We start from the raw sequence: 16,651 nt of genomic DNA on the forward strand, positions 1-16,651 counted from the left end.
GTTTTCTGGTGTTTCGTTTATTGATGTCTCTTCGTTGAATTTTACATGGGTTTTACTCATTTCATCATTTCTTCCATTGGGTACAAGCTTTATAATCGGCATAAACGTCCAGCTCTACAAACACATTTAGATTTTAGCAGAACAACCAAACACAAGACAAGAAATGAGACCAGAGTCACACAACATGATAACAATATCCTGCATATATAACAATTTGGCGTTGTGCAAAAGAACTTTTGATGATACAGCAGAGGACTGTTGTCTTTCGCACATTCCTCAATCGATGAATGTGATTGGAACGACAATATTGAAGAAGAATTGTGATAATAATATGGAAACCAATCTCGAAGTGTAATTGTTGCCCTTCTCAGAGGTCACTTACAGCCACTCTAGCCTGCCTTGGTGCTCCACGAGATGTTGAATTTTACCGTTAGGAAGCAATTCTAAGTTCCTCACTTTGGCCGGTTTCGTGCTGCACTTCACTTCAAACCTTGGTGCAGGGCTCTCAAGTGCTTCCACACTTCTTGACGTTTCTGGTGGCACTTCATCAAGGAATTCATCTGCAAGATCTCCATCTTCATCTATTCTAAGGCGCCTCGTATACCACCTCAAGCCCTGAGCAATAAGGAACGTAGTCAAGGAGAGATATGTAGAAATTTACTGACACCAGTAACGACAAAAGTGATATCACAGTGATTGCTTAGCAGTACGCACATAATATGAATCTTAGTTATATAGTAATGGAAGATTAGGAAGAATCAGCATCTAGTAGCAGTAAATAAGAGAAACAAGATAATTTACAAAGAGTTTGTGCAACTACAGGCATTAAACCAATCAGCGAGAGCTGCAAAGCTGATCAGCCCAGCTCTAAGCCTATAGAGTAAGCTTGATGGGAGCTTGATATCACAAACATGTGAGGTAGTAAGCAGGTGCTGAGCTCGACTAGTCAACATTCATCTCTATAGGTGTGTTTTAAGTTTCGAGTACAAGTAATCAAATACATGTTTAACCCAATATGCGATAGGATCACAATTTTACATGTTCAGCACCACACTTACTACCTTATCGTTGTCTACTTGATCAGTAAGCAAGTAAGTACACATATCTAGAGATGAGATTGAAAAGCACCAAAGCTCATTTTGAATTGACTAAGATAGAGATGCATGCAAGCATGAAATATTAACAACCCAGACTACGATGTTCATATATTCTCCATTTGTAGCCTAGTACGTATCAGTTGTTCTAGCAAACGAAAGTTCTCTTCAGTTTATGCTACAATTTACCTTCTAAAGTTTTAATTTGTATAGAAATTATATACTAGGAGTAACTCCTACCAAGAGTTTCTAGGCATTAAGCTCTATTTTCTTCTTTGTCGAGAAAATAGAGTATACATGGTATTCAAATACAAGACCAGCTTCCTCTAGGTATTCCAAATTATTGACCTTACATAAATATGACTAATCTTTCAAATGCATAATCAAAGGCCATAAAAATTCCATGTTCAAAGAAAGGAAAGTCTTAACATGGATGTAGTTAAAATAACAAACCTAACAAGTTCTGCAAGCAAGACTCTAGAGGATCATACATGTGTGTTTAATGAAGAATAGAAACCATGGAATTCTGCATTTCTCCAAGGAACGAAAAGCTGGAGGGTCCACAAAGAAGTGATATATAAAGACCAACATTTGATTTCCTCTACCTTCTCTTTCGGATATCTTACCAAACCACCGACACAGTTTCCCCTAATGGGAAATGGGCACAAGAACAAATTGAAGTTTAACCTATCAGCTCTCCTTCTGGAAACATCCTGCTGAGTAGCTCTTCCTCTACCCATGCAACTTGTTTGGATATCAGAAAGACTTACAGAGAATTCAGCATCTAAATATTTTATTTTTGTAACAGTATCCATCTCTCATGTTCTTTCCAGCCATTTCTGCTCAGTTATAGCTTAACAGAACCCTTGTTAGCTAAAGCATTAACAGAGCCAAATCCCCAACTCTGTAATACAACCTAAAGACTCTGATTTGAATTGGAAACCACACACACACAGATCACAAGTCGGGAAGATGGCATTCAACTCAAGCACGGTATCAAACTGATCACCACATTGACAAACCATGCTGTGGTCAGAAACTTTTCATAATTAAATTCCCTAGCAATCCTTTCTCCACATCGTTCTTTTACATGTTGCAGTGTGCACTTTGGGCTCATCCACACTACGACAAACACATTTTAGGCAAGTCCACTAGATTCACAAAATCGTAGCTCTCGTCGTCTAGTTGTTATAAGAAAACTAGTCAAAATCAACCAACTTGCAAATTGCAGGCCATAGATTTGATCACTCATCAGATCTACAAACCTCAATTTTCGACGACAATAGTCAAACCCTATCAACTTATCCAAAGAGGGGTCACACTAAATTTCCACCTAATCAGCGATGCCAAAGCGTAAATTCAGCAAATTTTAAAAATTGCAATAATACCTAGCAAAGCATACCTGAACTCCACCATCTCCGGAAGGGCAAAACACTAGAAGAGGAGGGGGAGGGCCCCGCTCGACGGGGACCTGAACAGGAACACTGAAGCCTCTGCGAGGGAGATGGTGAGCTGAAGCAGTAGCTGCCGCGGCGTATGGGACGGAGAAGGGAGGCGGAGCAGCGTCGCCGTCGCGGTGCTGCTGGTCTTCGTCTTTCGCTAACCCAAAGAACCCCGCGATTTTCTTAAACAAACCCATAATCTCCACTCAAATACATATATACAACCCAAAATTCTGCAATGGAACTGATTTAGGGCTCAAAAATTAAATTGCAGACAGCTACAATTTCAAGAGGATTAGGTATGTTGACGATGAATCGATGATGCCAATATGCGCTGAAAATCAGGAATTCGTTTTTGTAGATGAATTTATTGAGGAAACAAAATCGAGAAAAACGCCCTCAATATCATCACCGGTCTCCTCGAATCATATCCTGTACTGTACATATTCCATTATTTATTTATTTTATTGGGGTTAAATAGTGGAGTAGTGATATTTATCCAAAATATTTAAACTGATTCGGTATAATATCTCGAAATTAAGATGGGCATATAAATCAGCAATGGCGTCCGTCCCGGAGTGCCGGAATTCCACAGCGGACGCCCGCCATTGTGCATGGTATGCACGGATATAGAATTCCGTCGAGGACACCGCAGTTCCGCGGCGTTACGCGGAATTCCGCCGAGGACACTGCAGTTCCGCGGCGTTACGTGGAATTTCGTCGCGACGGGCGTGCGGACGTACGTTGACTCCCACGGACGTCAGCGCAAAATTCTCGCATTAAATTTTTTTAATTGTGGGAAGTCCTTGGGGGTGTCCGCCACTGTGCAGTGAGAAGTCCTTATGACGTGACAGTGCAGTGGGAAGTCCGTATGATGTGGCCGAAGGTGTTTTTGGGAATTCCGCCGAGAATTCCGCGCCACTGCTGATGCTCAAGTGAATATTGTACTCTCATCAGACTGATTTTTTTTTTCTTTAATCAAAATCATAGGGAAACTCAATTACAATATTGTTTAGCGAAACTAAGCTTCCCTTTGGAAACTATAAATAAAAAATAAAAATAATTAGTAAAATTATTTTTTTATATACTTAATTCCGATTGAGTCTAAATCAAATATAACAAACACTGCATTTTCTAAATTATAGAGTGGCAATTAATAGATACGGAATACTTCAAAATCCCTTTAAATCAAATATAACAAACACTGAATTTTTAAAAGTGACAATTAATAGATGCGAAATACTTCAAAAAATCCCTTTATTATAGATATTACAATAAAACTATCATTCTCCACGATAAAACTATCATTCTCCATCTTCAACTTCCGTATGCTCAAAGCTCTTGCCAGTTCAGAGGCATGAATCAAGCACCAAATATCTGCAAAATGGACCAAACCCTAATACTAACAACAAAATCATACTTCCACTCAAAGAAGTTTTCGTGTTTATTTCCAAAGTGTATGGTATATCACTATATTGGTGTGTGAGGATGGCAACTCACTAGAACTCTAGAAGAGATGATTTCACCATATCGAACCAACATCATTTGCCATTCTTGCCTCTTCTATCGACCTAGCCATGCTTGTAATTCAAGATATGATCTATTCAAGCGTAACTCGCCCACCTCTTAAAAAAAAATCACATTTCTTTGTCCTAATTTGCCACGTTCTACATCAAAATTTATACACTATTTCACCTCTCTATCTACATATATGTTAGTATAAGAATTAATATAACGCAATACATTATACTAAAAGATACAGAAAAAAAAAACTCATCTTTCCCTCCATACCTCAATAAGCCCTCTCATGATTTCTTTGCATTCGACAATCATGTAGTGTTAGGGACTCAATGTCTCACGTCGGCCGTAAGAGCTACTAGTGTAGGTTTTATAGGCTAAATGAGTTCTTTATCCGGTGAGTGCTTCTGTTTGGTCAGTAACACTAATACTCTCATTGAGAACCCAAATGGTTCGGAGTGGTGGCTGAGCAAGGAACTCGTTGAGTCGTTGTGAACAAGTATGTTTTGGACTAACTCGGAGTTCTGCGACAAAAATTGAAAATTGTATACTCCTACTAAACTACGTACTTATATAAACTGAAAGTTATCCAACAAAAAAATCGAAAGTTGCATAAAAAGGATCATTTGTGTATTTCATGTTCAAATTATATACAATTATAATGGCATAACAGGAGTATTTGATTGTCATATTTATATACTTATATTTGTTCTCTAAAAATAGAATTTTTTTTCTTTTTGGTCTGTCTCTTAGAAACAAAATCTTTGTATTTTTAGGAAATTTTTTTCTCTTTAATAAGATGGAATCCATTTTTCACTAACACTCTTTTTTATCTCTTTCTCTTACTAAACTAATTTTGTATTAAAACCTGTGGGCTGTGGTATTTAAAAACTTCCTATTTTTAGGGATAGAGGAAGTACATAAGACAGTGATAAAAAATAAACCAAATTTAAGTGCATAACCAAAGTACAAATTTAAATCACTTAATCACTATCAATAAATTTCCACATATTAGGAGATAACATTCAAAAACAAATTCACTGAAATATAGTACTTCATCCGTTCCACAGTAGTTGAGTCATTTTGGTACGTTCTATAATAGTATGATCATTTCCCTTTTTAGTAAAAGTTAACATATTTCTTCTCGTTTACTTTACTCTTTTTTACTTTATTCTCTCTTCACCTCTCTATCATTTTCATTTCCTACTTTATTATTCTTTTACTTAACTCACTTAACATAATTTTTTCTCAAATCGTGTGCTAAAAAAAACGCCCCCGCTACCCTGGAACGGAGGGAGTAACATAGTACTATTTGATAATAATATTTGGTTGGTTATGATGTGTCTTATTTATTTTGGTAAGTGAATGGAGTATAATTTTTTTTTAAATCGCTATCACGGTGCGCAATCTTTGACATCTGACATTACTTTTTGGTCGCATGACCAACTCACACACAACACAACGTGTCTTATTATTATATATTGGAGATAATTATTTTATGTTATTGTAATGAATATTTCAAATCTGACACTCATATTTTTCAATTACAATTGATACATACTCCTAAAATATTTTTAAAAATTAAATATAATAAACACTCGACTTAAATTTCGTATATGTTGTAATATAACCACTATAATGGTGTCCATTAAAGCATTACTTAGTAAAATCACAATTACAATTTTTGCGCGTTAAAAAATAGTTTGGTGGCTATAAATATCCTATATTTTGCGTGTTAAAGATTATTTTGTTGGTCATTAATATACATGCACTGAACCAGCTGGTGCTTCTATCCATAGTAAAATCACAATTACTATAGTCTATATTATATGCATTGAACCAGCTGTATAACACCTGTATATATGCCTTGAACCAGCTCTATGCACCTGAATTTGTTTATATAAATAAATAGAATAATAAATAAAACTTTAACTTTTATGAAATTTACAAAATAAAAAATAATATTTATAATAATTTTGATATATTAAAACTAAACAAAAATAAACGTAAGAGTGGTGCTCACTATTATCCTCTTTATTCTTTGAAATTTGGTGAGTCAAAAGAAAACTGTCAGGAATAAGAGATTAGATTTTATGGTTATCCCATTGAATAAGAGATAATGTACACGCTGTCTTCCATAAACCTTAGTACTCCCTCCGTCTCATGCTACTCGCACTTTTCATTTTAGGTCGTAAATTTGGGATTGATTTTTTTGTGTAATTAAAAAAGAATTTTAGGTGTAATGAGACATCACTTAATAAAAGAGCTCTTAACTTAAACTAACATATTAATTAAATGCATTAATTCTAACTTAAATTATAAATAGTGTAAGGACTTTGTGACGAGCCGAAAAGCAAACGTGCGAGTAGCACGGGACGGAGGGAGTATATAAATAGGTTACATTTAGCCTCACCATTCACCAACAACCTATTACATATCCCCCAAAAAAATGTCTCCTTCAATAATCTCATTTCCCACAATTTTCCTAATCTCCTCAATAATTCTACTCTCATCACCCAAAACCACCGTCGCCGTTCCCTCATTGGTCCAAAAAGCTTGCTCCAACTACACCAAAAACATCGACGAGAAGCTATGCCTCAGCGTCCTTGAATCCAGTCCCGCCATCACATCGACCATCGACCGGTTCACCCTCTCGATCGCGATAATCGAGGCGGGAATCCTAAACTCGACGAAGACGCACGTGGGCGCCCCGGAGAGAAGGGCGCGTACCAAGTGTGCAAGGTGTCGTACGATCAAGTGGTGAAAAGAAGCTGCGGAAGCTATGCAGACACAGATACTGGAGATATGTTTAGAGAGAGAGCTCAAATCGACATTTTTCATTGGTTCAAATGTTTCAAGACACAATGCTTATATTCTTAATTCGAACAATCTAGAACCTTGCACTAATCTACTTTTTTATGCTAAGTTAAACATGTTTCACTTTCTTAATCAAAACAGACTCTGCAAGTCCTTTCTCTTCTTTATTCCATTGAGCAACACGTCTCTTCAAGTACAATGGTGGTCCTCCACCTTAGCTGGCGTGCTCGGCTCATTCACAACTGTAACTCGTGCGAGCTCTCGGATTGGTTCTTTTGGCGCAACGGCCTTTGTCCTTTCTTTTGTCTTATCTATCGCCTTGGCTTGTTTATCACATGCTTCTCGCTTTGTTGCCATACACTGATAACCATGGCTAGCAACCCCAGCATTGTACGCAGCAGCTTGATCAACTCGGCATGCTGCGACTTGATCAACAGCTTGATGAACTTGGCATGCAACGGCTTGATCAACTTTGTCAGCAGTAGCTTGATCAACTCGACATGTAGCGGCTTGATCAACTTGGTCAGCATCGGCTTGATCCAGCCTCAGCATGCAATGTGAGCGTCGGCACACAACGGCTTGATCAACTTTGTTAGCAGCTGCTTGATCATCTCTTCCAACAATGAGGCGGTTTAAAAGCGCGCTGGGACTAGTGAAGAGTCGCGACTTCGTGACGCCGACTTACGAGCTGCTGACGGCGAGCACGGATTGCGTCAAAAGTTGCGAAAGCGCGCTCGCGAGTAATAAGGTGAGAGATAGCGTTTTATTGAGGGATACCAAAATAGTGACTGTGTTTGGGATATCTGCGATTTCGGTGATTGATGATATGCATGAGCTTGGATCGCCACCTCCTCAACGCCATTCATACAACAAAAACGTGCACACACCCACATTAGTAATACTATGCTATATTTCTGTTTATGTAGTCGACTTTGTTATTGATCCCATGAGAAGAGAGTTCGACGACCTCATATGGTTGTTGTAATGCTGACTCAGTTACTGAAATTTAAATTTTTAAGGGGCATTGACAATACAAGTCATTATTTCTGTACATCTCTAACCATTTATCAAATTCAAATTCAAATTTATTTTTAATATATGTCACTAAAAAATAATTTTACTTTTAATTATTTTTATTAAATTTTAAATTTAAATTAGTTTTTTGTATTCATCACAAATTTTGATTTTGATTTTACGCATGTTTAAATAAATATAAATAGAAAAAATGTGATATCAATTGTCTGGGTGGTGTAGTCGGTTATCACGCTAGTCTCACACACTAGAGGTCCCCGGTTCGAACCCGGGCTCAGACAATTGTTTTCAATATATTTAATATTTTTTTCTAGGACAAATGTTGGTCTTACCAGTGGAGAAAAGTGTACTTTCAAATTACAATTTTATACTAGATTGTCGATGACAAAATAAACCTTAGTCAGTAGTTTTAAAAATATCACACAAAAACATAAACACGATCTAAGTTTAAATGTTTAATAATATAATTGTATGACCTATTAAGCTAGGCATACCTACGTACTGTTTAAATCAATGTTTTAAAAACCGGACCGGCCAGCGAACCGATGTCGTTACTGGTTCACTGGTTCAACCGGTTCACTGGTCGAACCATTGGTTGAACCGTAATACTGTTTATACATATGTATTTATTTATTTAGTTATAAATAATAAAATTTAATTACATGTTTTATCAATAAATATTATAGTATTATACTTTTAATTGTATTATTATAGAAAACAAGTCTTACATTAGTATATTAGAATATTTAATGACGTTAAGTTTGAATACAATAATAAACTATAATACACAATATTAAAAACTAGTATTAAAGTCTATGTATAATTATAAACTCCTATATTGTAAAATAATGATTGTAAAAATATAATTAAAATATAAGAAATATATTATAATTAACAATTTCTTAAAAGAATATAGAATTAAAATGAATTATCTTAAAAGAATATAAAATTAAAATGAATTATCTTAAAAGAATACAAAACTAATATGAATTATTAGTTTTGGTGGAAAAAGAATTTCAGATTTAATGTATAAGGATAATTAATGTTCATAATATTTCAAAATGATCATGTGGTGGAGTGGTAAAGAAGTTGATATTTAGAGATGAGGTCATGTGTTCAAGTCTTAGCAACAACAAATTTTAAATTTTTCGGTTTCCGGTTCGCGGTTGGACCGGTCCGACCGGCCGGTTCCACCGGTTCGCGGCGGTTCAATGTGCTAGTGGTTTTTAGGGGTGAACCGGACCGGACTGCCTACCGGTTCGCGGTTGAACCGGCGAACCGGCCGGTCCGGTCCGGTTTTTAAAACATTGGTTTAAATGGATTATATCACTATAGTCCACATCTCGACTCTCGCCTCTTACCATTTTCCCAACCATTACAACCTAAAACATTTGACAAATATCATTTAAAAAAATTCTACTACTAGTAATTTTTTTTATTGGCAAGAATGGAGGGGTTTTGACCATCTATACGTATAGGCAAAATTAATACTTCATCCATCTCATTAGTATTGGGTCATAGTATTTATTTTTAGATTGTTTCATCAATTAAATTAAAAGAAAAATATCTTACAAACTAAATTGCACTTTCTCGTTAAGAACATTAATAGGTTGTGTATAGTGTATACCACATGAGTAAATGAATACTTCCAACACTCAGTTTTCAACTACAAACTAGATTTGACTTTACTATCCCTATTTAATTTCATAGGCTGATTTACCAAACAAAACAATCGAACACTGATTTACAATAAATCTTATGTTTCAACCTTGTGTATATAAATAGCCTCAACAGCAACATATATCTCAAAAAATGTCTCCTTCTATCATCTCATCATTTTCTATGGTTCTCCTCACCTCCTCAATAATTTTTATCTCATCACCCAAAACCACTGTTGTCTGTTGCTACTCCTTGATTAGTCCAAAAACCTTGCTCCAATGACCGAATCCAATTATAATGACAACACCTAGTTATTATGCATCCGCACCCTTCAATTCATCCCGAGCATCGCATCAGCTAATGACCCATTGAGCTTATCAATCGCGATGATCGAGTCGGGAATTTCAAATGCGAAAGAGATGCTCGCGCACGTGCTCGAGGGAACGGGTTCCAACTCCCGAGAGAGGGATGGCTTCAAAAGGTGCAAGTCGACGTACGATCAAGTGGTGATTCGGTTTAGAAGCGCGTTAAATGAATTAAGAGGTGGTGAAAGCGCAGTCACGACTCATAAAATTGAAGACCACGTGATTATGAGAAGTAACAAAATCGTGCCAATATTTGGGAAATTCGCATATTCGGTGATTGAAGGTCTTTAGAACATTGGATCACCCCCTCCGTACCACCATTAATAGAAACAAAAACACCCACACCCACATTTGTGTGTGTGATTTATGAAATTTGTTCTTTTTTTCCCTTTTTTTTGAGGCTGTTGATAGGGTTGTTGTGACGCTGGCTCAGTACATGAAAATTTTATAAATCAAGTTGATGATGGTCTAAAAGATATACTCCACTCAGTCCACTGAAAATAGTTGGGTAGTTACTAGTTTTGCGTTTATTGTTTTGAAGTCAACTAAATTACTAATGGAGCAATGGACAAACCCAACAACTAAACAAAAGCCATATCAAAATAGTAGAACTCCTTGATAATGCTTCCCACCTAGAGATGTCAAATGGGTCGGCCGATCCAGCTCGGGCCCGGCCCACCAATGAAATGGTGCAGGCTTGGACTGGGCTCGGTAGATTAATCGGGCTCCAATTGGGTCTTTTTACGAAACCCATGCCCCCGCCCGGCCCGGGCCCATTCAAAGCCCCGGCCCAGGCCCTGCAGAATCTAACTTATGCACTTAATTTTATACTATTAGTTCTTTCAATAGAATTTTCTATGCATTTACATATATCAACCTTACGTGTATATATGAGTGAAGAATGAATATTATTCAAGATTGAATATTATTCATACATAATAACATATCCAATAACCATATTCCCTAGTTAATTTATTATTAGATGCATGATTATGGAGTATTATATTTGTATATTTATGTTCTATAATTACATAGATTAGTTATTGTCTTTTTAAAAAAAATTGTGTATTCTAGAATTGATTGTGTTATAATAATTTTGATTTGCATAATTATAGAAATTAGTTGTCAATGATTTGTCTCTATCAAATATAGTTCCATAAATATAATGATTGATTAGTTATTTATATGTATATGAGTATGAAGATTGATTGGATATATACATGTATTTGTATATTTTGATGATAATCATAGATCTTGTTAATGAAATTATGCAAAATAATCAATTATTTCAATTACTCAACCTTAAATCAAAACTTATAGTAACAAATTTATTTTCATTTTGATATGCATGATAAAAAATATAATTGTTAATTGATTTGCATAATTATAGATATTAGTTTTTTTTATAGATTTATGTCCATTAAAAATAGTTTCATAATTATAGTATTATGATTCCTGAATTTGCGGGATTATATATTTATGCGTGTGTAATCTATAAATATAATACACAAAATTGTGGGAATATATATGTGTGCAAAATCTTGATCCTTTTTTTGTGGGAATATGTATTTATACATCATTAGTACTATACTATTCAAATAGAGGTTAATTATTGTTTAATTAGCACAATAAAAATTTTGAACTTGGCCCAGCCCAGCCCGACCCACTTACCAACTGGGCCCGGGCTTGGGTTAGGCTCATTCTGTATACCAAAACCCAGGCCGGCCCGGCACAGACATGGGCTGCGTCGGGCTGGGCTTAAATACCGTCGGGCCTCACCGGGCCCGGCCCACTTGACATTCTATTCCCACTAGCCCGGCCCATTTGACATCTCTATTCCCACCTAACTCTTTCTTAAAATCGTGATTATACATAGCAAATTTGATTAAGGTTTTTTTCGATGTTTACTGGATTCCATAATTTATTGGGCATATTATTTGATTCCAAAGTTATTACAAATATATGTGCGGACTATGGACCCAAATTATTTTTCATATGGATGGAATAATCAAGAATACTAAAAGTATTTTATTGTTCATTATGATGAGCTAATTAATTTAATGCTACTCTCTGTGTCGGTTAGCAGAATGGACGGAATTAAGGAGTACATGTTTATGTAATATAATAACTGGAAAATTCTGTATTTAGAGCATCAACAATCAACAGAAAAATACATGGGGTGGTGTTAAGCAGTGGAGGGTGGTACATTCTCTCCCATCTCTTTAAATATGGTAGAATAGAACCCAATCACCAACAATAACCCCTGCACACGACACTATTATCACCACCCACGTCTAAATTTTAATTGTACATGCAATTGCAGTGTGCCTACTAGTTGCTTAAATATTACTCTATCCGTTCTATAGTAACGGAGATATTTCTTTCTGAAACGGAAACTAAGAAAAAAATGTGTAATGTATTACGTAAAAAAAAAATAAAATAGAGAGAATAAAGTAGCAGTGAAAGAGAATGAAAAGTAAGAGTGAGAAAATGTGTTACTACTTTTTACTAAAAAATTAAATGACTCAACTACTATAGAACGATCAAAATGGAAAAATGACTCTACTAATATGGAATGGAGGAAGTATTACTTAATAAAATTATAACGAATGAATAAATAATAGTACTCCCCCGTCCCATAGTAGATGTCACACTTTCCTTTTTAGTTTGTCCCATAAAAGATGTCATATTTCCTCTTTTGGAAAAAAGTTCCCTCTCACATCAATTATAAAATTATATTTTCTCTCAGCACTTAACACACAAAATAATATCTCCTAAAATTCTGTGTCATCTTCCAAGTGTGACATCTACTATGGGACGGATGGAGTACTATATTATAATTTTAAAAAATTTAATTAAAATATTCGATGTTTCAAGCAAACATAAATTATACTATTAAAAATTAATAATATTAAGATTTTAGTTATAAATGAAGAATAATTTATGTAAATTTTAATAATTTAATTAAATTCATGTTTGTCATTTATTTGTAAATAAATTCAATTATGATATATAAATAAGAATGACTTAACAAATGAGAAAATGTAATTGTGTAGGTGAAATTCTTTTTTTTTTGGTAATAAGGTGAAATTCTTTTTTATAACTTTTAATTGTAAGCACAATAGTATCTTGCGCTTCCCAGATTCCTATTGTTTTCATAACTTTTAATACTGAAATATAAAAACTTAATATTTTTTATGTTTTCAAAAATATCCCATAGTGATCAAATTCAAAACGAACATGACACAAAATTATGTCATTTCAGATAAATCAGTGCCACTTTAATCAACAATCAAAATAAAATGGCATAATTTTGTCTATAACAAAGTCATTTTATTTTCACGTCATATTTGATAGTTTTTTTTATTATTGTAGGAAAATTGCAAAATATTCAAAAAATGTGATTCTATATTTCAGTTTCAATAATTATTGGACTAACCGTCAATTAATGGAAAGTATTGATTTAAATAACCGTTAACCTTAACCTTAACCTTAACCTTAACCTTAACCTTAACCTTTATCAATAACCTAGATATCCAAGGGAACAAGAAAATAGATAAGAAATAGATATCCTATATAGATATCAATATCCAATGTATTTAAGTTATTGGTTTGTTACTTCATCATTCTCACTTTTTAGTTAGAGATTACTATGACTTGTGTTCCGGCTCAATTCAGTTTCTATTTACATCGTAGTATTGTTTAATTCTCGTATAATAAAATTATTTAATTGTTTATATATTCATATATATTCTTTTACTTAAATTTTTACTCCTATTTCCAACTCAGGTTTATCTACTTACATTTTAACAAAATATAAACTGAGTTATTCTAAAACAAGATAAACGAGTCACAATTGTCTGGGTGGTGTAGTCGGTTATCACGCTAGTCTCACACACTAGAGGTCCCCGGTTCGAACCCGGGCTCAGACATTAATATACTTTTTAATATTTTTTGTGATGACTATGAACATTATCAAAGTGAAAAAAATTAGTTATCACTATTGATAATTTTTATATTGCGCGTCTATAAATTAAGTTACTACTACTACTACTTTATACTGATTTTAAATATTTGTATTACACACAATGAAAAACACACTAAATATAATAGATTATTTATAGTTCGCTCAAATAAATAGGGTTATATTATATACTCCCTCCGTCCCGCTTTAGCAGTCCCGGTTGATCAATTTCGGGTGTCCCGCTTTAGGAGTCCCGGTTGAACTCGGTGTATAAAAATTGATGTCCACTACATCAATTTATTTATTACATCATTTAAAAGTGGGACCCAACATCCACTACATCATTTATTTATTACACACTTAAAAGCAAAAAAGTAAAAAAAGTTGTTTAAAAGTGGGACCCAACCTCTACTACATCATTTGTTTATTACACACTTAAATACTCCTTAAAACATGTGCCCGACTCAACCGGGACTGCTAAAGCAGGACGGAGGGAGTATTTCTCATTGTCTCGACATCTCTCGTTTTTTCACAACCATCAACTCCACTTAGACTCCGACCACAAACAACGATTAGGTGGTAGGACCCAACGCTTCACTTAAATAGAGCCTAAAACATTTTACAAATTTCGATAAAAAAAACTTATGGGTGTTACTTTCTTTCGCATGAATGGAGGGATTTTGGCCATCTTAATTTGAAGGAACATTAATGGTTTGTCTAACTATATAGACACATACTTCCAAGACTCACTCTTCAAATACAAAGCATCTTTCTCCCAAGTTTGGTGACCATCATGCTTCTCTTAAGAGCTACATTAACCTAACTTATATCCATCTTAGTCATACATTCGTTGAACTTAATCAAATCAATCCATTAATTCACATTCAATATAAATTGTCGTTTAGTGACCCAAAAGTTTTGTTGGGTCGTGATACCGCCGATCTCACACACGCACGAACGAGGAAATAAAGCACGCAAACGATATAACGTGGTTCGGTGATAATCCACCTACGTCCACGGAGAAGATGACCGGAATCTTATTGATGGAACTCTCAATACAAGAACTTCACACTCACAATCTATCACTCTAAGCAAACGCTAGCTAGTGCAAGAATTCTCTTCTAATTGTGTGTGTAATCTGTGTTCTGCGTCTCTCACTACTGAGCTCTATCGAGCTATTTATACAAGATGCAATCAAGAAAAAAAAATCCAACTAACTCTATTTCCCAAAGTTAGTTATAACCGCTGCTCGGCTAAAACCGAACTGCCATTCTTGGTTAGCAACCGAACTGCATTTCTCGGCTATCAACCGAACTGCCATTCTTGGTTAGCAACCGAACTGCATTTCTCGGCTATCAACCGAACTGCCTTTCTCGGTTATCAACCGAACTGCCTTTCTCGGCTAGCTCAAAGCCGAGCTTTATTTCTTGATCTCTTCTCGGAGCTGCCGAGGCTCCACCACTCGATCACAACCGGACTCAAAGCCGAGCTTCATTTCCGAGCTCAGAAGCCGAGCTCCAGTAGTTTGCATGGACACACTTTCACAAATCTCCACCTTGTCCTTGCAAAACTCCATCAATATCTGGATTCCCTTCTCAATCCTTGTTACAAGCTTCAACACTCCACAATCTCAACCAACTTCAAACAATGTTTGAATTTCGAAGTTGGCAGAGATTTTGTCAACATGTCTGATGCATTTTCTTCGGTAGGAACTTTCACCACATTGATCTTTCCACTTTGAATCTCATCTCTGATGAAGTGTCTCCTCACATCTATATGCTTCGACCTCTCATGGAACATTTGATGTTTTGCTAAACATATAGCCGAGTTGCTGTCACAGTTAATCTTCACTGCTCCCAGCTTCATTCCTAAATCTTCCAAGATTCCTTGCAACCATTTTCCTTCCTTTGCAGCCTCAGTCAGAGAAATATACTCAGCTTCGGTTGTGGACAGTGCAACCACAGACTGCAAATTTGATTTCCAGCTGATTGCTGTGCCATATAGTGTGAAGATGTAACCACTCTGAGACTTTCTGTTGTCTAAGTTAGCCGCATAATCCGAGTCACAGAATCCTTCTAGGACTTCCCTCTCCTCAGACCAAACTCCACCACCAAACTTCAAGCCAACCATGACAGACCCTTTCAGATATTTCAGAATCCACTTTAGTGCTGCCCAGTGATCCCTACCTGGATCAGCCATATATCTGCTTGCAACGCTTATGGCATGAGCCACATCCGGCCTTGTACATATCATCAAGTACATCACACTTCCCACTATATTTGCATAGGGTATCCTGCTCATCTCTTCTCTATCTTCAGCTGTCTTTGGCATCTGTTCTTTACTGAGTTTGAAGCAGCTAGCCAATGGAGTGGATACTGACTTTTCACTCCTTACCTGGTATTTTTCTACCACCTTTCTGATATAATCAGCCTGAACCAATTTCAGTTCTTTCTTCTTTCTGTTCCTGACAATATCCATACCCAAGATTCTCTTGGCTTCCCCAAGATCTTTCATATCAAATCTCTGCTTCAACTCCTCCTTGACAGACAGCAGCTCACTCTTGCTTGATCCTGCCAGCAGAATATCATCCACATACAGCAGTAGATAGGCCAGTATTAGATTTCCACTTCTCTTGACATACACGCAGCTATCAAAACTGGATCTCTCAAATGCCATCAATTCCATCTGCTCATGAAACTTCTTGTTCCACTGCCGGCTGCTTTGCTTGAGCCCATATAGGCTTTTCTTTAACAAGCAAAC

At 35.8% G+C, this 16,651-nt stretch overlaps 1 protein-coding gene and 2 non-coding genes across 3 annotated transcripts; 2 read left to right on the forward strand and 1 right to left on the reverse strand.

The window, feature by feature from the left end:
* Positions 1 to 185: 185 nt before the first annotated feature.
* On the reverse strand, positions 186 to 2,997 carry LOC121760218. Its single transcript, XM_042155868.1, has 2 exons — positions 2,497 to 2,997; positions 186 to 615 (listed from the first exon to the last, which is right to left on the reverse strand). The coding sequence occupies exons 1-2, from the start codon at positions 2,731 to 2,733 to the stop codon at positions 379 to 381; spliced, it is 474 nt and encodes a 157-aa protein (XP_042011802.1). The 5' UTR covers positions 2,734 to 2,997; the 3' UTR covers positions 186 to 378.
* Positions 2,998 to 8,110: 5,113 nt separating this feature from the next.
* Positions 8,111 to 8,184, forward strand: TRNAV-CAC. The gene has a single exon. It is a non-coding gene; the product is annotated as a tRNA-Val (tRNA).
* Positions 8,185 to 13,785: 5,601 nt separating this feature from the next.
* Positions 13,786 to 13,859, forward strand: TRNAV-CAC. The gene has a single exon. It is a non-coding gene; the product is annotated as a tRNA-Val (tRNA).
* The last annotated feature ends 2,792 nt before the right edge of the window (positions 13,860 to 16,651 follow it).

The sequence above is a fragment of the Salvia splendens genome, chromosome 2 (genome assembly GCF_004379255.2).
Source record: "Salvia splendens isolate huo1 chromosome 2, SspV2, whole genome shotgun sequence".
NCBI classification, from domain to species: domain Eukaryota; kingdom Viridiplantae; phylum Streptophyta; class Magnoliopsida; order Lamiales; family Lamiaceae; genus Salvia; species Salvia splendens.